Source organism: Dendropsophus ebraccatus, chromosome 11 (genome assembly GCF_027789765.1).
Source record: "Dendropsophus ebraccatus isolate aDenEbr1 chromosome 11, aDenEbr1.pat, whole genome shotgun sequence".
Taxonomy (NCBI): domain Eukaryota; kingdom Metazoa; phylum Chordata; class Amphibia; order Anura; family Hylidae; genus Dendropsophus; species Dendropsophus ebraccatus.
In genome coordinates, this window is record NC_091464.1 from 1,301,246 (window position 1) to 1,324,260 (window position 23,015).

The 23,015-nt window shown below is 57.0% G+C and overlaps 1 protein-coding gene across 7 annotated transcripts in view; it reads right to left on the reverse strand.

Moving 5' to 3' along the window:
- Window positions 1-1,845: 1,845 nt before the first annotated feature.
- The window catches only part of KIF21B (kinesin family member 21B), a 318,269-nt gene continuing 297,099 nt past the window's right edge, over window positions 1,846-23,015 (reverse strand). For all 7 annotated transcript variants that reach the window (XM_069944619.1, XM_069944618.1, XM_069944620.1 and 4 more), the window contains 3 exons: window positions 13,827-13,997; window positions 9,318-9,517; window positions 1,846-2,843 (listed from right to left, as the gene is read on the reverse strand). In XM_069944619.1, the coding sequence (XP_069800720.1) occupies window positions 2,744-2,843; window positions 9,318-9,517; window positions 13,827-13,997 (471 nt within the window). In that variant the 3' untranslated portion in view covers window positions 1,846-2,743. The remainder of the gene's footprint in view (window positions 2,844-9,317; window positions 9,518-13,826; window positions 13,998-23,015) is intronic.

Genomic DNA, 23,015 nt, shown 5'->3' on the forward strand with positions numbered 1-23,015 from the left:
CTACAAGAGGCACGCCCCGTACAAGAGGCTCCCTATAAGAGGCACGCCCCGTACAAGAGGCTCCCTATAAGAGGCACACCCGTACAAGAGGCTCCCTATAAGAGGCACGCCCCGTACAAGAGGCTCCCTATAAGAGGCACGCCCCGTACAAGAGGCTCCCTACAAGAGGCACGTCCCATACAAGAGGCTCCCTATAAGAGGCACGCCCCGTACAAGAGGCCCCCTATAAGAGGCACGCCCCGTACAAGAGGCTCCCTATAAGAGGCACGCCCTGTACAAGAGGCTCCCTACAAGAGGCACGCCCCATACAAGAGGCGCCCTATAAGAGGCACACCCATACAAGAGGCTCCCTACAAGAGGCACACCCCGTACAAGAGGCGCCCTATAAGAGGCACACCCGTACAAGAGGCTCCCTACAAGAGGCACGTCCCGTACAAGAGGCTCCCTATAAGTGGCACGCCCCGTACAAGAGGCCCCCTATAAGAGGCACGCCCCGTACAAGAGGCTCCCTATAAGAGTAACGCCCCATACAAGAGGCTCCCTATAAGAGGCACACCCGTACAAGAGGCTCCCTATAAGAGGCACGCCCCGTAAAAGAGGCTCCCTATAAGAGGCACGCCCCGTACAAGAGGCCCCCTATAAGAGGCACACCCCGTACAAAAGGCTCCCTATAAGAGACACATCCTGTACAAGAGGCTCCCTATAAGAGGCACGTCCCGTACAAGAGGCTCCCTACAAGAGGCACGCCCCGTACAAGAGGCTCCCTACAAGAGGCACACCCCGTACAAGAGGCTCCCTATAAGAGGCACGCCCCGTACAAGAGGCTCCCTATAAGAGGCACGCCCCGTACAAGAGGCTCCCTATAAGAGGCACGCCCCATACAAGAGGCTCCCTATAAGAGGCACGCCCCGTACAAGAGGCTCCCTATAAGAGGCACGCCCCGTACAAGAGGCTCCCTATAAGAGGCACGCCCCGTACAAGAGGCTCCCTATAAGAGGCACGCCCCGTACAAGAGGCTCCCTATAAGAGGCACGCCCCATACAAGAAGCACGCCCCCTACAAGAAGCACGCCCTGTACAAGAGGCTATCTATAAGAGGCACGCCCCATACAAGAGGCCCCCTATAAGAGGCACGCCCTGTACAAGAGGCCCCCTACAAGAGGCACGCCCCGTACAAGAGGCTCGCACCGTACAAGAGACTCCATATAAGAGGCACGCCCCCTACAAGAGGCAAGGCCCGTACAAGAGGCTCCCCCTATAAGAGGCTCCGTATAAAAGGCACGCCCAGTACAAGAGGCGCTGTATAAGAGGCACGTCCCGTACAAGAGGCTCCCTATAAGAGGCACGCCCCGTACAAGAGGCTCCCTATAAGAGGCACGCCCCATACAAGAGGCTCCCTATAAGTGGCACGTCCTGTACAAGAGGCTCCCTATAAGAGGCACACCCGTACAAGAGGCCCCCTATAAGAGGCACGCCCCATACAAGAGGCTCCCTATAAGAGGCCCGCCCCGTACAAGAGGCGCCCTATAAGAGGCACGCCTCGTACAAGAGGCTCCCTACAAGAGGCACGTCCTGTACAAGAGGCTCCCTATAAGAGGCACGCCCGTACAAGAGGCCCCCTATAAGAGGCACACCCCGTACAAGAGGCTCCCTATAAGAGCCACGCCCCATACAAGAGGCTCCCTATAAGAGGCATGCCCCGTACAAGAGGCTCCCTATAAGAGGCACGCCCCATACAAGAGGCTCCCTATAAGAGGCACACCCGTACAAGAGGCCCCCTATAAGAGGCACGCCCCGTACAAGAGGCTCCCTATAAGAGGCACGCCCCATACAAGAGGCTCCCTACAAGAGGCACAACCGTACAAGAGGCTCCCTACAAGAGGCACGCCCTGTACAAGAGGCTCCCTATAAGAGGCACGCCCTGTACAAGAGGCTCACTATAAGAGGCACGCCCCATACAAGAGGCTACCTATAAGAGGCACGCCCCGTACAAGAGGCTCCCTATAAGAGGCACGCCCCATACAAGAGGCTCCCTATAAGAGGCACGCCCTGTACAAGAGGCTCCCTATAAGAGGCACGCCCCATACAAGAGGCTCGCACCGTACAAGAGACTCCATATAAGAAGCAAGCCCCCTACAAGAGGCAAGGACCGTACAAGAGGCTCCCCCTATAAGAGGCTCCGTATAAAAGGCACACCCAGTACAAGAGGCGCTGTATAAGAGGCACGTCCCGTACAAGAGGCTCGCTATAAGAGGCACACCCCGTACAAGAGGCTCCGTATAAGAGGCACGCCCCGTACAAGAGGCTCCGTATAAGAGGCTCGCTATAAGAGGCACACCCCGTACAAGAGGCTCCGTATAAGAGGCACGCCCCGTACATGTTTTTTATTTTTATTTTTAACCAGAGTTCCCCTTTAAACCTTCCCATGCAGCAGAGCTCACAGGATTACTCTAATTGTTCTTCTAAATTCACATAAAATATAAGACATTAAAAGACATAGTAAAACCTAGTGAAAAACCTCCATCAATCGTCTGTAAGTGTTATCTGTCCCTTAGATGATAAAGGCCCAGCATAAAGGCCGGAGAAGACGCCAGCCAAGGCCGGAGAAGACGTCAGGGAAGGCCGGAGAAGACGTCAGGGAAGGCCGGAGAGGACGTCAGGGAAGGCCGTAGAAGACGTCAGGGAAGGCCGGAGAAGACGTCAGGGAAGGCCGGAGAAGACGTCAGGGAAGGCCGGAGAAGACGTCAGGGAAGGCTGGTCGCTCTGCTCTTGATTGCCAGAACCCGTCGTGGGAGACATGGAGTGAGGCCAGGAACATAGAGCCAGAGCTTCACCCGGCAGTCACTGTCACAGAAAGGAGGAAAGCACAAGAGGAGTTACTACACACTGAAGAAGAAGAGAAGACATAGTTACTTAAGCGGATCACTGGGAATTCCACACACTTAATAGAAACAGGGTTGGATTATAGGACGGTTCCACTGGGGGGGGGCCTCCGCCACCCAGCCAGCCTCAGTCCACCGGGGGGCCTCCACCACCCAGCCAGCCTCAGTCCACCGGGGGGCCTCCACCACCCAGCCAGCCTCAGTCCACCGGGGGGCCTCCACCACCCAGCCAGCGTCAGTCCACCAAGGGGCCTCCACCACCCAGCCAGCCTCAGTCCACCGGGGGGCCTCCACCACCCTGCCAGCCTCAGTCCACCAGGGGGCCTCCACCACCCAGCTAGCTTCAGTCCACCGGGGGGCCTCCACCACCCAGCCAGCCTCAGTCCACCGGGGGGCCTCCACCACCCAGCCAGCCTCAGTCCACCAAGGGGCCTCCACCACCCAGCCAGCCTCAGTCCACCGGGGGGCCTCCACCACCCAGCCAGCCTCAGTCCACCAGGGGGCCTCCACCACCCAGCCAGCTTCAGTCCACCGGGGGCCTCCACCACCCAGCCAGCCTCAGTACACTGGGGGGCCTCCGCCACCCACCCATACAGCCTCGGTCCTACTGAGCGGAAACTAACTACATAGGTGCCCATAGATGCACCCAGCTCTGTTTTTGAAACTGTATGGTAACAGTGATCCCTCAGCATAGGATAGTAATTGGTTTAAGGACGACCATTGTATGTTGGGGCCAGAACTCTACGGAAAACGGATAATTGGCCCAAAATTTTACAAATTAGAGGGGATACTGGTTACTGACAGGATGGGAGCAGCGCTCAGCCCCCTGATCATACTGTAGGTGGGGGATAAATAGTAACATGGGGGGACCCTTACTGTCCGTTGTTTCTATGTGGAGCTCTTCTCTTACATCTGTGCTGCTATCCTGCTAAGACAGGGAGGGCAACCGTTCTAGTAAGTATATCTGCTGGGCGGCTGCTCAACTAACAGAATCACCAGGTACAGAGGGAGGCAGCACTAGCAGGCAGCCCGGTGGCAGCTTCAGCAGCTGTTTAAAGTGTAGCTATCATTTAGAATATTTTTTCAGAAACTCTGTAATAGGTTTTATTAGGCACAAGATCTTCCTTCTCTCCTCATAAAGCTGCCCTGGAGAGGCCATCGTATGTCGGGGGCTATCTCTATGACAAACCCTTCGTATGTTGGGGGCCATAGTAGCTCCCTTGGAATACACATACACAGCTGGCTCTTCTATGGGGCTCTGACCTTAATCCAACCCTAAATATACAGACGGGCCCCCGCTGCGGCACGTCCGCTCCCCACTCTGTGTAAGAAGTCGGCTCCATAGACAGAGAACAGGCCAGGAGAAGCCCCCGCTGCAGCACGTCCGCTCCCCGCTCCGTGTAAATCATTGGCTCTATAGACTGAGAACAGGCCAGGAGAGGCCCCCGCTGCAGCACGTCCGCTCCCCGCAAGTCATTGGCTCTATAGACTGAGAACAGGCCAGGAGAGGCCCCCGCTGCAGCACGTCCGATCCCCGCTCCGTGTAAGTCATTGGCTCTATAGACTGAGAACAGGCCGGGAGAGACCGCTTCTTGCTCGGTGTAAGAAGCTGGCTCCATAGACCGAGAACAGGCTGGGAGAGGCCCCCGCTGCAGCACATCCGCTCCCAGCTCCGTGTAAGAAGCTGGCTCCATAGACAGAGAACAGACAGAGAGAGGCCCACGCTGCAGCATGTCCGCTCCCCGCTCTGTGTAAGTCATCGGCTCTATACACAGAGAACAGGCCAGGAGAGGCCCACACTGCAGCATGTCCGCTCCCCGCTCTGTGTAAGTCATCGGCTCTATACACAGAGAACAGGCCAGGAGAGGCCCACACTGCAGCAAGTCCGCTCCCCGCTCCGTGTAAGTCATTGGCTCTATAGACCGAGAACAGGCTGGGAGAGGCCCCCGCTGCAGCACGTCCGCTCCCTGCTCCGTGTAAGAAGCTGGCTCCATAGACAGAGAACAGGCCGGGAGAGGACCCCGCTGCAGCACGTCCGCTCCCCGCTCCGTGTAAGTCATCGGCTCCATAGACAAAGAACAGGCCAGGAGAGGCCCCCGCTGCAGCACGTCCGCTCCCCGCTCCATGTAAGAAGTCGCATCCATAGACAGAGAACAGGCCGGGAGAGGCCCCCGCTGCAGCACGTCCGCTCCCTGCTCCGTGTAAGAAGTCGGCTCCATAGACAGAGAACAGACCGGGACAGGCCCCCGCTGCAGCACGTCCGCTCCCCGCTCCGTGTAAGTCATCGGCTCTATAGACAGTCAACAGGCTGGGAGAGGCCCCCGCTGCAGCACGTCCGCTCCCCGCTCCGTGTAAGTCATCGGCTCCATAGACAGAGAACAGACCAGGACAGGCCCCCGCTGCAGCACGTCCGCTCCCCGCTCCGTGTAAGAAGCTGGCTCCATAGACAGAGAACAGGCCTGGAGAGGCCCCCGCTGCAGCACGTCCGCTCCCCGCTCCGTGTAAGTCATCGGCTCCATAGACAGAGAACAGACCGGGACAGGCCCCCGCTGCAGCACGTCCGCTCCCCGCTCCGTGTAAGAAGCTGGCTCCATAGACAGAGAACAGGCCGGGAGAGGCCCCTGCTGCAGCACGTCCGCTCCCCGCTCCGTGTAAGAAGCTGGCTCCACAGACAGAGAACAGGCCGGGAGAGGCCCCCGCTGCAGCACGTCCGCTCCCCGCTCCGTGTAAGTCATCGGCTCCATAGACAGAGAACAGACCGGGACAGGTCCCCGCTGCAGCACGTCCGCTCCCCGCTCCGTGTAAGTCATCGGCTCTATAGACCGAGAACAGGCCAGGAGAGGCCCCCGCTGCAGCACGTCCGCTCCCCGCTCCGTGTAAGAAGCTGGCTCCATAGACAGAGAACAGACCGGGACAGGCCCCCGCTGCAGCACGTCCGCTCCCCGCTCCGTGTAAGAAGCTGGCTCCATAGACAGAGAACAGGCCGGGAGAGGCCCCCGCTGCAGCATGTCCGCTCCCCGCTCCATGTAAGAAGTCGCATCCATAGACAGAGAACAGGCCGGGAGAGGCCCCCGCTGCAGCATGTCCGCTCCCCGCTCCGTGTAAGTCATCGGCTCCATAGACAGAGAACAGGCCCGGAGAGGCCCCCGCTGCAGCACGTCCGCTCCCCGCTCCATGTAAGAAGTCGCATCCATAGACAGAGAACAGGCCGGGAGAGGCCCCCACTGCAGCACGTCCGCTCCCTGCTCCGTGTAAGAAGTCGGCTCCATAGACAGAGAACAGGCCGGGAGAGGCCCCCGCTGCAGCATGTCCGCTCCCTGCTCCGTGTAAGAAGTCGGCTCCATAGACAGAGAACAGGCCAGGAGAGGCCCCTGCTGCAGCACGTCCGCTCCCCGCTCCGTGTAAGTCATCGGCTCCATAGACAGAGAACAGACCGGGACAGGCCCCCGCTGCAGCACGTCCGCTCCCCGCTCCGTGTAAGAAGCTGGCTCCATAGACAGAGAACAGGCCGGGAGAGGCCCCCGCTGCAGCACGTCCGCTCCCCGCTCCGTGTAAGAAGCTGGCTCCACAGACAGAGAACAGGCCAAGAGAGGCCCCCGCTGCAGCACGTCCGCTCCCCGCTCCGTGTAAGTCATCGGCTCCATAGACAGAGAACAGACCGGGACAGGACCCCGCTGCAGCACGTCCGCTCCCCGCTCCGTGTAAGTCGTCGGCTCAATAGACAGAGAACAGGCCAGGAGAGGCCCCCGCTGCAGCACGTCCGCTCCCCGCTCCGTGTAAGAAGCTGGCTCCATAGACAGAGAACAGACCGGGACAGGCCCCCGCTGCAGCACGTCCGCTCCCCGCTCCGTGTAAGAAGCTGGCTCCATAGACAGAGAACAGGCCGGGAGAGGCCCCCGCTGCAGCATGTCTGCTCCCCGCTCCATGTAAGAAGTCGCATCCATAGACAGAGAACAGGCCGGGAGAGGCCCCCGCTGCAGCATGTCCGCTCCCCGCTCCGTGTAAGTCATCGGCTCCATAGACAGAGAACAGGCCCGGAGAGGCCCCCGCTGCAGCACGTCCGCTCCCCGCTCCATGTAAGAAGTCGCATCCATAGACAGAGAACAGGCCGGGAGAGGCCCCCACTGCAGCACGTCCGCTCCCTGCTCCGTGTAAGAAGTCGGCTCCATAGACAGAGAACAGGCCGGGAGAGGCCCCCGCTGCAGCATGTCCGCTCCCTGCTCCGTGTAAGAAGTCGGCTCCATAGACAGAGAACAGGCCAGGAGAGGCCCCTGCTGCAGCACGTCCGTTCCCCGCTCCGTGTAAGTCATCGGCTCCATAGACAGAGAACAGACCAGGACAGGCCCCCGCTGCAGCACGTCCGCTCCCCGCTCCGTGTAAGTCATCGGCTCCATAGACAAAGAACAGGCCAGGAGAGGCCCCCGCTGCAGCACGTCCGCTCCCCGCTCCATGTAAGAAGTCGCATCCATAGACAGAGAACAGGCCGGGAGAGGCCCCCGCTGCAGCACGTCCGCTCCCTGCTCCGTGTAAGAAGTCGGCTTCATAGACAGAGAACAGACCGGGACAGGCCCCCGCTGCAGCACGTCCGCTCCCCGCTCCGTGTAAGTCATCGGCTCCATAGACAGAGAACAGGCCGGGAGAGGCCCCTGCTGCAGCACGTCCGCTCCCCGCTCCGTGTAAGAAGTCGGCTCTATAGACAGAGAACAGGCCAGGAGAGGCCCCCGCTGCAGCACGTCTGCTCCCCGCTCCGTGTGAGTCATCGGCTCTATAGACAGAGAACAGGCCAGGAGAGGCCCACACTGCAGCACGTCCGCTCCCCGCTCCGTGTAAGTCATCGGCTCTATAGACAGTCAACAGGCTGGGAGAGGCCCCCGCTGCAGCACGTCCGCTCCCCGCTCCGTGTAAGTCATCGGCTCCATAGACAGAGAACAGACCGGGACAGGCCCCCGCTGCAGCACGTCCGCTCCCCGCTCCGTGTAAGAAGCTGGCTCCACAGACAGAGAACAGGCCAGGAGAGGCCCCCGCTGCAGCACGTCCGCTCCCCGCTCCGTGTAAGTCATCGGCTCCATAGACAGAGAACAGACCGGGACAGGCCCCCGCTGCAGCACGTCCGCTCCCCGCTCCGTGTAAGAAGCTGGCTCCATAGACAGAGAACAGGCCGGGAGAGGCCCCTGCTGCAGCACGTCCGCTCCCCGCTCCGTGTAAGAAGCTGGCTCCACAGACAGAGAACAGGCCAAGAGAGGCCCCCGCTGCAGCACGTCCGCTCCCCGCTCCGTGTAAGTCATCGGCTCCATAGACAGAGAACAGACCGGGACAGGTCCCCGCTGCAGCACGTCCGCTCCCCGCTCCGTGTAAGTCATCGGCTCTATAGACCGAGAACAGGCCAGGAGAGGCCCCCGCTGCAGCACGTCCGCTCCCCGCTCCGTGTAAGAAGCTGGCTCCATAGACAGAGAAGAGACCGGGACAGGCCCCCGCTGCAGCACGTCCGCTCCCCGCTCCGTGTAAGAAGCTGGCTCCATAGACAGAGAACAGGCCGGGAGAGGCCCCCGCTGCAGCATGTCCGCTCCCCGCTCCATGTAAGAAGTCGCATCCATAGACAGAGAACAGGCCGGGAGAGGCCCCCGCTGCAGCACGTCCGCTCCCCGCTCCGTGTAAGTCATCGGCTCCATAGACAGAGAACAGGCCCGGAGAGGCCCCCGCTGCAGCACGTCCGCTCCCCGCTCCATGTAAGAAGTCGCATCCATAGACAGAGAACAGGCCGGGAGAGGCCCCCGCTGCAGCACGTCCGCTCCCTGCTCCGTGTAAGAAGTCGGCTCCATAGACAGAGAACAGGCCGGGAGAGGCCCCCGCTGCAGCATGTCCGCTCCCTGCTCCGTGTAAGAAGTCGGCTCCATAGACAGAGAACAGGCCAGGAGAGGCCCCTGCTGCAGCACGTCTGCTCCCCGCTCCATGTAAGAAGTCGCATCCATAGACAGAGAACAGGCCGGGAGAGGCCCCCGCTGCAGCACGTCCGCTCCCTGCTCCGTGTAAGAAGTCGGCTCCATAAACAGAGAACAGGCCGGGAGAGGCCCCCGCTGCAGCACGTCCGCTCCCCGCTCCATGTAAGAAGTCGGCTCCATAGACTTACTTATGAGATAGACTTTTTTTCTCACACAGAGCAGAGAGTGGGCACGCCTCTGTGGCGTGTCTCTACGATGTCTGTATGACGTGTCTCTGTGACTACTCTATGACGTGTCTCTATGACGTCTCTGACATGTCTCAGTGGCATCTCTCTGTGATGTCTCCATGACCCGTCTCTATGATATGTCAAAAGTTTTTATAAATGACAAGAACATGTTACAGTGCTGAAAGCGACAGTGTGGCAAAATGTGTTTATAAACTACAAGGGATGAAACAATGTGACTGATTCTATGAGTATAAATGTCTCGCCTCTCACCTGGACGCTGTGAATACGTGGCGGCTATTGTTACACATGGCATTGATAGGACTATCGTGACCTTTCACTTCTCCAATAGGCGTAAAGTTTTCCATGTTCCAAACTTTGATAATTCCTCCTCGGCAACCAGTGAGCATCACAGGGCGTCCGGTTACAAAGCTCATAGCACAGACCCAGTCTCTATGTGCGTTAGGAACTTGCTGAAAAACAAAAACCAGAAATTATCAGAGTTCTGCATGACTTCATCTTAGACTATAGAGGGGAGGGCGGCGAGGGAGCGGAGGGCAACGAGGGAGCAGAGGGAGGCGAGGGAATGGAGGGAGACAAGGGAGCAGAGGGTGGCGAGGGAGCGGAGGAAGGGGAAAGGAATGGAAGGCAACGAGGGAGCGGAGTGAGGCGAGGGAGCGGAGGGCAACAAGGGAGCGGAGGGCAACGAGGGAGCAGAGGGAGGCAAGGGAGTGGAGGGAGGCAAGGGAGCGGAGGGAGGCGAGAGAGCGGAGGGAGGCGAGGTAATGGAAGGCAACAAGGGAGCGGAGGGAGGCGAGGGAGCAGAGGGCGGCGAAGGAGCAGAGGGCGGCGAAGGAGCAGAGGGCGGCGAAGGAGCAGAGGGAGGCGAAGGAGCAGAGGGAGGCGAAGGAGCAGAGGGAGACGAAGGAGCAGAGGGAGACGAAGGAGCGGAGGGAGGCGAAGGAGCAGAGGAAGGCGAGGGAGCGGAGGAAGGCGAGGGAGCGGAGGAAGGCGAGGGAGCGGAGGAAGGCGAGGGAATGGAGGGCAATGAGGGAGCAAAGGGAGGCGAAGGAGCAAAGGGAGGCAAAAGAGCGGAGGGAGGCGAGGGAGCGGAGGGAGGCAAGGGAGCGGAGGGCGGCGAGGGAGCGGAGGGCGGCGAGGGAGCGGAGGGCGGCGAGGGAGCGGAGGGCGGCGAGGGAGGGGAGGGCGGAGAGGCAGCGGAGGGCAACGAGGGAGCAGAGGGAGGTGAGGGAATGGAGGGCAATGAGGGAGCGGAGGGAGACAAGGGAGCAGAGGGCGGCGAGGGAGCGGAGGAAGGCGAGGGAATGGAAGGCAACAAGGGAGCGGAGGGAGGCGAGGGAGCAGAGGGAGGCGAAGGAGCAGAGGGAGGCGAAGGAGCAGAGGGAGGCGAAGGAGCAGAGGGAGGCGAAGGAGCAGAGGGAGGCGAAGGAGCAGAGGTAGGCGAAGGAGCAGAGGGAGGCGAAGGAGCAGAGGGAGGCGAAGGAGCAGAGGGAGGCGAAGGAGCAGAGGGAGACGAAGGAGCGGAGGGAGGCGAAGGAGCAGAGGAAGGCGAGGGAGCGGAGGAAGGCGAGGGAGCGGAGGAAGGCGAGGGAATGGAGGGCAATGAGGGAGCAAAGGGAGGCGAAGGAGCAAAGGGAGGCAAAAGAGCGGAGGGAGGCGAGGGAGCGGAGCGAGGCGAGGGAGCGGAGGGAGGCGAGGGAGCGGAGGGCCGCGAGGGAGCGGAGGGCGGCGAGGGAGCGGAGGGCGGCGAGGGAGCGGAGGGCGGAGAGGCAGCGGAGGGCAACGAGGGAGCAGAGGGAGGTGAGGGAATGGAGGGCAATGAGGGAGCGGAGGGAGACAAGGGAGCAGAGGGCGGCGAGGGAGCGGAGGAAGGCGAGGGAATGGAAGGCAACGAGGGAGCGAAGGGAGGCGAGGGAGCGGAGGGCAACGAGGGAGCGGAGGGCAACAAGGGAGCGGAGGGAGGCAAGGGAGCGGAGGGAGGCAAGGGAGCGGAGGGAGGCGAGGTAATGGAGGGCAACAAGGGAGCGGAGGGAGGCGAGGTAATGGAGGGCAACAAGAGAGCGGAGGAAGGCAAGGGAGCGGAGGGAGGCGAAGGAGCAGAGGGAGGCGAAGGAGCAGAGGGAGGCGAAGGAGCAGAGGGAGGCGAAGGAGCAGAGGGAGGCGAGGGAGCGGAGGGAGGCGAAGGAGCAGAGGGAGGCGAAGGAGCAGAGGGAGGCGAAGGAGCAGAGGGAGGCGAAGGAGCGGAGGGTGGCGAGGGAGCGGAGGGAGGCGAGGGAATGGAGGGCAATGAGGGAGCGGAGGGAGGCGAGGGAGCGGAGGGAGGCGAGGGAGCGGAGGGCAACGAGGGAGCGGAGGGAGGCGAGGGAGCGGAGGGAGGCGAGGGAGCGGAGGGAGGCGAAGGTGCGGAGGGAGGCGAAGGTGCGGAGGGAGGCGAAGGTGCGGAGGGAGGCGAAGGTGCGGAGGGAGGCGAAGGTGCGGAGGGCGGCGAGGGAGCGAAGGGCGGCGAGGGAGCGGAGGGCGGAGAGGCAGCGGAGGGCGGAGAGGCAGCGGAGGGCGGAGAGGCAGCGGAGTGCGGAGAGGGAGGCGAAGGAGCAGAGGGAGGCGAGGGAGCGGAGGGAGGCGAAGGAGCAGAGGGAGGCGAAGGAGCAGAGGGAGGCGAAGGAGCAGAGGGAGGCGAAGGAGCAGAGGGAGGCGAAGGAGCAGAGGGAGGCGAGGGAGCGGAGGGAGGCGAGGGAATGGAGGGCAATGAGGGAGCAAAGGGAGATGAGGGAGCAAAGGAAGGCGAGGGAGCGGAGGGCAACGAGGGAGCGGAGGGAGGCGAGGGAGCGGAGGGAGGCGAGCGAAAGGAGGCGAAGGTGCGGAGGGAGGCAAAGGTGCGGAGGGAGGCGAAGGTGCGGAGGGAGGCGAAGGTGCGGAGGGCGTCGAGGGAGCGAAGGGCAGCGAGGGAGCGGAGTGCGGAGAGGCAGCGGTGGGCGGAGAGGCAGCGGAGGGCGGAGAGGCAGCGGAGTGCGGAGAGGCAGCGGTGGGCGGAGAGGCAGCGGTGGGCGGAGAGGCAGCGGAGGGCAGAGAGGGAGTGGAGGGAGGCAAGGGAGCGGAGGGCAGAGAGGGAGTGGAGGGAGGCAAGGGAGCGGAGGGCAACGAGGCAGCGGAGGGTGGAGAGGGAGCAGAGGGCGGCGAAGGAGCAGAGGGAGGCGAAGGAGCAGAGGGAGGCGAAGGAGCAGAGGGAGACGAAGGAGAAGAGGGAGGCGAAGGAGCAGAGTGAGGCGAGGGAGCGGAGGGCAGCGAGGGAGCGGAGGGCAGCGAGGGAGCGGAGGGCAGCGAGGGAGAGGAGGGCCACGAAGGAGCAGAGGGCAACGAGGGAGGGGAGGGCAACGAGGGAGGGGAGGGAAGCGAGGGAGCAAAGGGTGGCAAAGGAGCAGAGGGTATGCGAGGGAGGCGACAGAATGGAGGGCGGCGAGGGAGCAGGGAGCAACAAGGGAGCGGGGGGCAACAAGGGAGCAGAGGACGCCGAGGGAGCGGAGGACGCCGAGGGAGGCGAGGGAGTGGGGGGGGGGGGGCAACAAGGGAGAGGAGGGCAATGAGGGAGCGGAGGGAGGCGAGGGGGCAGAGGATATGGAGGGAGGCGAGGGAATGGAGGGCAACGAGGGAATGGAGGGCAACGAGGGAGCAGAGGGCAACAAGGGAGCAGAGGGCAACAAGGGAGCAGAGGGCAACAAGGGAGCAGAGGGCAACGAGGGAGCAGAGGGCAACGAGGGAGCAGAGGGCAACGAGGGAGCTGAGGGAGGCGAGGGAGCTGAGGGAGGCGAGGGAATGGAGGGCAATGAGGGAGCAAAGGGAGATGAGGGAGCGGAGGGAGGCGAGGGAGCGGAGGGCAACGAGGGAGCGGAGGGCAACGAGGGAGCGGAGGGAGGCGAGCGAGCGGAGGGAGGCGAGCGAGCGGAGGGAGGCGAGCGAGCGGAGGGAGGCGAAGGTGCGGAGGGAGGCGAAGGTGCGGAGGGAGGCGAAGGTGCGGAGGGAGGCGAAGGTGTGGAGGGCGGCGAGGGAGCGGAGGGCGGCGAGGGAGCGGAGGGCGGAGAGGCAGCGGAGGGCGGAGAGGCAGCGGAGTGCGAAGAGGCAGCGGAGGGCGGAGAGGCAGCGGAGGGAGGCAAGGGAGCGGAGGGCAACGAGGCAGCGGAGGGTGGAGAGGGAGCGGAGGGCAGCGAGGGAGCAGAGGGCCACGAAGGAGCAGAGGGCAACGAGGGAGGGGAGGGTAACGAGGGAGGGGAGGGTAACGAGGGAGGGGAGGGAAGCGAGGGAGCAAAGGGTGGCAAAGGAGAAGAGGGTGTGCGAGGGAGGCGACAGAATGGAGGGCGGCAAGGGAGCAGGGAGCAACAAGGGAGCGGGGGGCAACAAGGGAGCAGAGGACGCCGAGGGAGCGGAGGACGCCGAGGGAGTGGGGGGGTGGGGCAACAAGGGAGAGGAGGGCAATGAGGGAGCGGAGGGAGGAGAGGGGGCAGAGGATGTGGAGGGAGGCGAGGGAATGGAGGGCAACGAGGGAGCAGAGGGCAACAAGGGAGCAGAGGGCAACGAGGGAGCAGAGGGCAACAAGGGAGCAGAGGGCAACAAGGGAGCAGAGGGCAACAAGGGAGCAGAGGGCAACAAGGGAGCAGAGGGCAACGAGGGAGCAGAGGGCGAAGAAGGAGGAAGAAGGGAAAGGGAGGACATGATGGAAACCTTTATATATGTTACAGGAGGAAGAAAAAGCAACGTTACTGACTATACCTGTATGAGCTCATGACGTGGGATATCCCATTTCTTCACCCCGTTGTCTCGGGAGCCGCTGCATAAGACGTTATCCTGGACTGTTAAACACTCAATTCCATCATAATGGGGAGGTTCTAGATTATAGGTGGGAGACACGCTGCCCCCCCAGCCACATGGCAGGACAAACATCTGAAGAAGAAAAAACAGGAAGACGATGCATGAAAATAAGATTCAGATGAGACAGAACAATCCCAATACAAGACTATTCTAAGGGTTAAAGGGGAACTCCAGCAAAAAGCTTTTTCCCAGTAATTGAAACACATTACAAAGTTATATAACTGTAATATGCTTCAATCACTTATTCCCCCCCCCCCTCCACTATCTGCCCCCCTCAATCCCCAGGCTGCTCTGTGGCAGTCATTTTGTGACAATGATATGGTGACCTCCCCCGGTATGAAGGTGGGACGGCCGGTCACTTGCCAGATGGTTAGGTGTGACCAGAGATGTTATGTCGTGACGCCAGTTGGGCACACAGTTATGATGGCACACCTGCTTTTAGTTTAGAGGGTCGGTTATACCTTGTTCCCCTGTGGTCAGTGACCTGCCGGGCTGGTGTGGGGTCCCTTGGGCTTTTGTCACGGTGGTCCAGAGTGGAGTAGTGACTAACCCGGACTATTGGCACTGCCACCCACAGAAAGGGGAGATGACCCAAGGAATGTATATGTGCTGTGTTGGTGCTTGACGAGGAATCACAGAGTCTCTTTATCATAAATAAAATCTGTTTTACTCCAAGAATCTCTGTATGCAGCAGGTCATACAGCTTTACATTGACATAAGATGGAGGGAGCGGAGGACGGCGAGGGAGCGAAGGGCAAGGCAACGATGAAGTGGAAGGCGGTGACGGAATGGAGGGCGGCGAAAGAGCGGAGGGCAGCAAAAAAGTGGAGGGCGGCGAGGGAGCGGAGGGAGGCGAGGGAGCGGAGGGCAACGAGGGAGCGGAGGGCAACGAGGGAGCGGAGGGCAACGAGGGAGCGGAGGGCGAAGAAGGAGAAAGAAGGTAAAGGGAGGAGGTGATGGAAACCTGACATAAAACACTTGATCCAGATCTGAAGTGAGAGTATAGAGAGTGGCACAGTGGTGCTGACTGGGTTGCGTACTGAGAGGTATACAGAAGAATCAGGAGAGCAGAGAGGAGGATGTCGTGAGTCCCAACCCAAGTAGTACTGTGCTCTGCCAGGATGTTGGAGGTAGAAATAGAAGAATACTTGAGAAGAGAGAGAGGATACTTGTGCCTGTGTTTTGACTCTTTGGTCTTCGCACCACCTATTGCCCTACCAGTATCGGGGGACCCGTCCTAATGAGTGACACAAGCCCCAGACCTTGTTACCTGGGATGAGCGGAATGCTGAGGGTTCCCTGCTTAAACCCGCGCTGCAAGATAGAGTTCATAGGCTTCTAGCAACTTTGCTCTATCCGGATCAGTTCCTAGCTTTCTGCCTTTTTGGATACTGTCCTGCACTGTGACTCTCCTTATCCATGATGTGGGTTGAGATGATCTCTGACTTGTCCTCTCTAGTGAAGGATTTAACACTGCATAGTGTTAAGTGGAGTTTCATGAGGAGAAACTGTAGGTCACATTCTGTCTCTCCAGAGTCTAGCGACAAAAGACCTCTCTGGACTAGTTCTTCTGTCCCTGACAGAGGACCTGGCATAAGCCAGGGCCCAGCTTGTCTGCTGCTGGGACTGTCCTGTCTTGCTTCCTCACTGCACAGGAACCTGACTAAGACTGAGCTACACTTCCTCTAACTATGTGACTTCATATCTAAAGCTCTCTATAAGGTGTGCTGTGAATGGGTGAAGAGTGCATATAGAAGAAGTAAAGAGAGATATTACAGGATAGAAGTGTACTCTCATTGGTCTACAGATCCATGTGACATACAAACAATAACCCTTGCAATAGTACAGCTGTGCAACAACTAATTACAAATACTTACAATAGCGACATCTTGTGGTGAAACTTTAACACTACTACATCACCACTTACATCCAAAAAGTACAGGCTTTTGTGAAGGTTGTAACTACTAGCAACACCCGTGGTGGGACACCACAATGACATCATCAAGAGGGAAGCGGGTCTAAGCCCTGTTAAGCCAGCCTCTCTTTGTGGCTCAGGTTGATGACTCAGGTTGTTCAGCTCTGATTGGCTGAGCAATATGTAAACCATCTAACAGTTTTACAGAGTCAGTTAGACATCACAGGAGACAAAGTGCATCATGGGAAAGCCCAAACCAGGAAGCAAAGAAAAAATGAAGACACCAATTGGAACTTCAGGGACCTGCAAACAGTGGGAAATTCAAATGGAGACAGACTCCGGAGGGATGGTAAGTGGGAGAACTATGTTTATGAGTACCGCCGGAGTACCCCTTAAAGCCTTTAAACTAAGGGCCCTATTTCACGGGAGCGATAATCGGCCCGATTCGGACGATTATCGCTCGGTGGAATAGAGAAAACGATCAGCCGATGATCGTGTTATCGGCTGATCGTTTATTTAGGGCCAGACCTAAAATCATCGGTCCCCCACCGCGCATCGCTACAATGGAATAGCGGTGGGGGCGACCGACGATTTGAGAAGTGCAGCATACATTAGCTGGCAGGACTTCTCCGCTCCATGTTCGTCCCACGGGTCCCGCGCGCTCTAGCTTCAGAATGGCCTGTCAGCTGACAGGACACTCAGCCAATCACAGGCCGGGACCGCCGCGGCCTGTCATTGGCTGAGTGGCCTGTCAGCTGACAGGCCATTCTGAAGCTAGAGAGTGCGGGACCCGGGGACGAAGACGGAGCGGAGAAGTCCTGCCAGGTAATGTATGGTGCAAGGGCTGCAAGGACATCGGTAACTATGTCCCTGCAGCCCTCGCTCAATCGTGGAATAGGCCCAGTAAACGAGCGCCAATGTAGCAGATCGGTGCTCGTTTACATTGTTGATCGGGCCCTAAGAGAATCCCAATCCCAGGAAACAAAGATCTCTCAAAACTTTAGGAATTGTCACTATCTGGCACCAGTTGATTTGAAAGAAAAAAAATTGGGTGAACAATCCCTTTAATTACAGAAGTTACAAAGATTTGTAATTTACTTCTATAGAAAAAAAAAAAAACCTCAAATCTTCCAGTACTTATCAGCTGCTGTATGTCCTGCAGGAAGTGGTGTATTCTATCCATTCTGCTGCCACCACTGTCCATGTCAGGAACTGTCCAGAGGAGGAGAGTTTTTTTTTATGGGGACTTGCTGCTTAAGGAGCCCTGACCCAATGTAGTAATGTACTCTGCCTGAACTTTTAAGAATACTTTGTAGTAAGACGTTTAATTGTACCCGTGTATAGACTATTTTTGACCACCTTGTGCCCTACAGTGTTGAATGACCCGTCCTAATAGGGTGATACAAGCCCCAGCCGTGGTTATCTGGGTGAAGCTAAGTTTCCGGGGGTGTCCCATTTACCTGAACTGCGAGATAGGATACGTAGACCTTCCTTGGTAGCTTTGTCCTATCCAGGCTAGTTCCTCTTGCACATAGGATACTGCCCGGCACTTTTTAGACGTGTTCTCGGTGTGGGTTAGGATGTTCCTAAACTCTTCTCCCTTAAAGTGCTTAGCACTGCATAGTAGATAGTAGAAGTAATAGTAAAAGAACTAGTTGTCTCTAGCTGCATCTGAACAAACTTGTGTCTTAGACAAGAATGCACTTGGTTCCTGACAAGGGTCCCAGCATAAGCCAGGCCCTGGCTTGGCTACAGCAGGGAACCTTGCTCTGTTGCTTTCTCCCATGGGAACCTGGATAAGACTCCACTAAACTTCCTTCACCAAAGTAACTACTTCTACAAAGGCTTCTGTATGCCTCGCTGTGACTGGTGGGAGTGAGTGGGTACAGGAGAAAAGAGATAGGTCAGAAGCGGAGAGCACCCCCTATTGGTTGGCACAAAACACAAATCTTAACCCCTAGCTACCTTTAGCCATGCAATACATAGAAATACAAAAAAACTGACATCTAGTGGCGAAACTACAAAAAGTACCCTTCATTACCACTTAACCCTTAGAGGACCCAGGCAATTTCAATTTTTGCGTTTTCATTTTTTCCTCCTTGTGCCTAAAAGGCCATAGCAACTGCATTTTTCCACCTAGAGACCCACATGAGCCCTTATTTTTTGCGCCACTAATTGTACTTTGCAATGACAGGCTGAATTTTTTCATAAAGTACACTGCGAAACCAGAAAAAAATTCAAAGTGTGGTGAAATTGAAAAAAAAACAACGCATTTCTTTTATTTGGGGGGTTTGTGTTTTTACGCTGTTCGCCCTGGGGTAAAACTGAGTTGTTATATATGTTCCTCAAGTCGTTACGATTACGACGATATGTAACATGTATAACTTATATTGTATCTGATGGCCTGTAAAAAATTCAAACCATTGTTACCAAATATACGTTCCTTACAACCGCTCCATTCCCGGGCTTATAGCGCTTTTATCCTTTGGTCTATGGGGCTGTGTTCATGATGTGTTCTTTCTATCGGTACATTGATTGCGCATATGCGACTTTTTGATCGCTTTTTATTACAATTTTTCTGGATTTTATGCGACGAAAAATGCGCAATTTTGCCCTTAGGGTGCGAGATCAGGAATGTGATAAATTAATATTTTGGGCGATTACGCACGCGGCGATAGCATAGCATAATATGGGAAAAGGGGGGTGATTCTGACTTTTATTAGGGGAGGGGGCTTTTTACTAATAACAACACTTTTATTTTTACTTTTACACATATACTAGAAGCCCCCCCTGGGGTTAGGGTTATTCCCCCTGGGGTTAGGGTTATTCCCCCCCCCCTGGGGTTAGGGTTATTCCTCCCCCCCTGGGGTTAGGGTTATTCCCCCCCTGGGGTTAGGGTTATTCCCCCCCTGGGGTTAGAGTTATTTGCCCCCCCTGGGGTTAGGGTTATTCCCCCTCCCTGGGGTTAGGGTTATCCCCCCCCCCCTGGGGTTAGGGTTATTCCCCCTCCCTGGGGTTAGGGTTATTCCCCCCCCCTGGGGTTAGGGTTATTCCCCTCCCCTGGGGTTAGGGTTATTCTCCCTCCCTGGGGTTAGGGTTATTCCCCCCCCCTGGGGTTAGGGTTATTCCCCCCCTGGGGTTAGGGTTATTCTCCCTGGGGGACTAGTATATACGCTTTGATCTCTCATTGAGATCTTTGCTGTATAGTTATACAGCAAAGATCAATGAGATCAGCACTCGTTTGCTTTCGGCTGCTGCAGACGAAAACAAACGCGTGCCGAGCCGAGGTCAGCACCATCTTGGAGCGGAACCCGCCAGTGGACACCAGGGAAGCGCTGGATCCGGTAATCGGATGCAGCTGTCATCTTTGACAGCAGCATCCGATTATCTAATTAGCGGGCACGGCGATCGGACCGTGCCCGCTAATAGCCGCGGTCCCGGGCTACGAGGGGCACCCAGGACGTGGTGGTTCAGAGAGTGGCCACCTACGTCCAGGGTCGCCTAAGGGTTAAAGTGACCCTGTACCCATAATCTGCCCCCTCCTAACTGCTTGTACATTGGGATAGCTGCTTTTAATCCAAGATCTGTCCTGGGGTCCATTCTAGTATATCATGTACAATACCATTTTAAGCTTTTTTGAGTCACAGTCAGTAATCCGGGAAAGGATGTTTGGGTCTTTAACAGCTACTGGCCTGCCTACTAACCTGCTCCCTCTACCTGCTGTCCCTGCTCCAGCAGCTCTCCTTGTCACCTACCTGACTATATAATGTAATCCCTCCCCTGCAGTGTCCCTGCTCCAGCAGCTCTCCCTGTCACCTACCTGACTATATAATGTAACCACCTGCTGTGTCCCTGCTCCAGCATCTCTCCCTGTCACCTACCTGACTATATAATGTAACCCTCCCCCTGCTGTGTCCCTGGTCCAGCAGCTCTCCGTCACCTACCTGACTATATAATGTAACCCTACCCCTGCTGTGTCCCTGCTCCAGCAGCTCTCCGTCACCTACCTGACTATATAATGTAATCCTCCACCTGCTGTGTCCCTGCTCCAGCAGCTCTCCCTGTCACCTACCTGACTATATAATGTAATCCTCCACCTGCTGTGTCCCTGCTCCAGCATCTCTCCCTGTCACCTACCTGACTATATAATGTAACCACCTGCTGTGTCCCTGCTCCAGCATCTCTCCCTGTCACCTACCTGACTATATAATGTAATCCTCCACCTGCTGTGTCCCTGCTCCAGCAGCTCTCCGTCACCTACCTGACTATATAATGTAACCCTCCCCCTGCTGTGTCCCTGCTCCAGCAGCTCTCCGTCACCTACCTGACTATATAATGTAATCCTCCACCTGCTGTGTCCCTGCTCCAGCATCTCTCCCTGTCACCTACCTGACTATATAATGTAACCACCTGCTGTGTCCCTGCTCCAGCATCTCTCCCTGTCACCTACCTGACTATATAATGTAATCCTCCACCTGCTGTGTCCCTGCTCCAGCAGCTCTCCCTGTCACCTACCTGACTATATAATGTAACCACCTGCTGTGTCCCTGCTCCAGCAGCTCTCAGTCACCTACCTGACTATATAATGTAACCACCTGCTGTGTCCATGTCACCTACCTGACTATATAATGTAATCCCTCCCCTGCTGTGTCCCTGTCACCTACCTGACTATATAATGTAATCCTCCACCTGCTGTGTCCCTGCTCCAGCAGCTCTCCCTGTCACCTACCTGACTATATAATGTAACCACCTGCTGTGTCCCTGCTCCAGCAGCTCTCCATCACCTACCTGACTATATAATGTAACCACCTGCTGTGTCCATGTCACCTACCTTACTATATAATGTAATCCCTCCCCTGCTGTGTCCCTGTCACCTACCTGACTATATAATGTAATCCCTCCCCTGCTGTGTCCCTGCTCCAGCATCTCTCCCTGTCACCTACCTGACTATATAATGTAACCACCTTCTGTGTCCCTGCTCCAGCATCTCTCCCTGTCACCTACCTGACTATATAATGTAACCACCTGCTGTGTCCCTGCTCCAGCATCTCTCCCTGTCACCTACCTGACTATATAATGTAACCACTTGCTGTGTCCCTGCTCCAGCAGCTCTCCCTGTCACCTACCTGACTATATAATGTAATCCTCCACCTGCTGTGTCCCTGCTCCAGCAGCTCTCCCTGTCACCTACCTGACTATATAATATAACCACCTGCTGTGTCCCTGTCACCTACCTGACTATATAATGTAATCCCTCCCCTGCTGTGTCCCTGCTCCAGCATCTCTCCCTGTCACCTACCTGACTATATAATGTAACCACCTGCTGTGTCCCTGCTCCAGCAGCTCTCCCTGTCACCTACCTGAGGTGACACCCAGGTCACTTAATGCAGTCGGCCATTCAGTGTTATGTCAGCAGCCAACACAGCTGATACATAGAGGACCTCCCAGCCCCTTTGCTGCATGTTCGCTCATCTCCAGCTGGTAGGGATCTTCTGCAGCTGTCCTCCTCCTCAGCGGTCTCTGCACCCTTACTCTTCCTGTCTGACCCTCCTTTTATGGTCACTTCCCCCGGCTAAGCTCCTCCTTTCTCTTTTCCCATCTTAAGCTGTTCCACACTTGTTTATTCATGCACCCTCCCCTTGTCATATGCCCCGCCCTCCCATTGTCATGTGCACCACCCGTTACTGCTGCCACTGAACCTAAAAAGTTATATAAATGTTTTTTTTTTTTAATGTACAAAGTAATCATTACTTTAAAGGGGTAGTGCGGCGGTAAAGAATTATTCACAGAATAACACACATTACAAAGTTATACAACTTTGTAATTGTAACTGTGCTCAGCCAATCGCGGCTGAGCAGCCGATGACGCGTCAGAGGGCGGCCGGCATCCAGGACGGTCGGAGGGATTCCGCCAAGCCGTCTGAAGATGACTTCACTGACTGAAGATCGGAGACGAGTCGGCACGTGACAGGTATGTATAGCGCACCACACTTCCGGGTACACATGCGGGGGTGGGGGGACACAGGGAAGGGGGCCATTCACAGACATAACGTACATTACAAAGTTGTATAACTTTGTAATGTGTGTTATTCTGTGAATAATTCTTTACCGCCGCACTACCCCTTTAAGTTTGCGTCCCTCTTTTCATTACAGTACGTATATATACGTTTCTGCAGTGAAGGGGCTTTTACTGTGTGCGGGACCGCTCCATTGTGAGGGGTCCCACACACATCAGTGTCCCCAGAGCTGGAGGTAATGACAGGCAGCCGTGGTCCTGCACAGATCAGAGTCTCCAGAGCTGGAGGTAATGACAGGCAGACGCGGTCCCACACACAGTGTCCTTAGAGCTGGAGGTAATGACAGGCAGGCTTCCACCCACAGACAGCCGTTTCGGGGTTTTTGCCCCTCGTCAGTGTGGGGTAGGATTCTGGCTAGTAGGGCAATGAAAAATCAACCAACAAAACACAGTAATCACTGAACTCAAGGAGAACAGCGAAAAAATTCCAATGAAGTACTCAATCAAGAGTCTCCACTGATGCCCCCAAAAATTTAAATATGCAAAACAAGAGTCCGTGGAGCCTCAGTTACGAGTCTCAAAACACGGGATAGCCAGATATCTCTAGCCTGTTGCCAACGGGGTGCCTCCATGATGGGGAGAGCACCACACCACCCTGATAAATAACCCCTTAAGTCCCACTCGGTTGCGAGTATTGGAACATAGACAGAATCCTACTCCACACTGACGAGGGGCAAAACCCCCGAAACGGCTGTCTGTGGGTGGAAGCCTGCCTTTGCAAGCCCTTGTCATGATCGCAATACTCGCACCTTGAGTTAGACATTGACAAAAGGGGCCACCCTGTTGTTTCCCTGTCTATGTTCCAATACTCGCAACCGAGTGGGACTTAAGGGGTTATTTATCAGGGTGGTGTGGTGCTCTCCCCATCATGGAGGCACCCCGTTGGCAACAGGCTAGAGATATCTGGCTATCCCGTGTTTTGAGACTCGTAACTGAGGCTCCACGGACTCTTGTTTTGCATATTTAAATTTTTGGGGGCATCAGTGGAGACTCTTGATTGAGTACTTCATTGGAATTTTTTTCGCTGTTCTCCTTGAGTTCAGTGATTACTGTGTTTTGTTGGTAATGACAGGCAGCCATGGTCCCGCACACATTAGTACA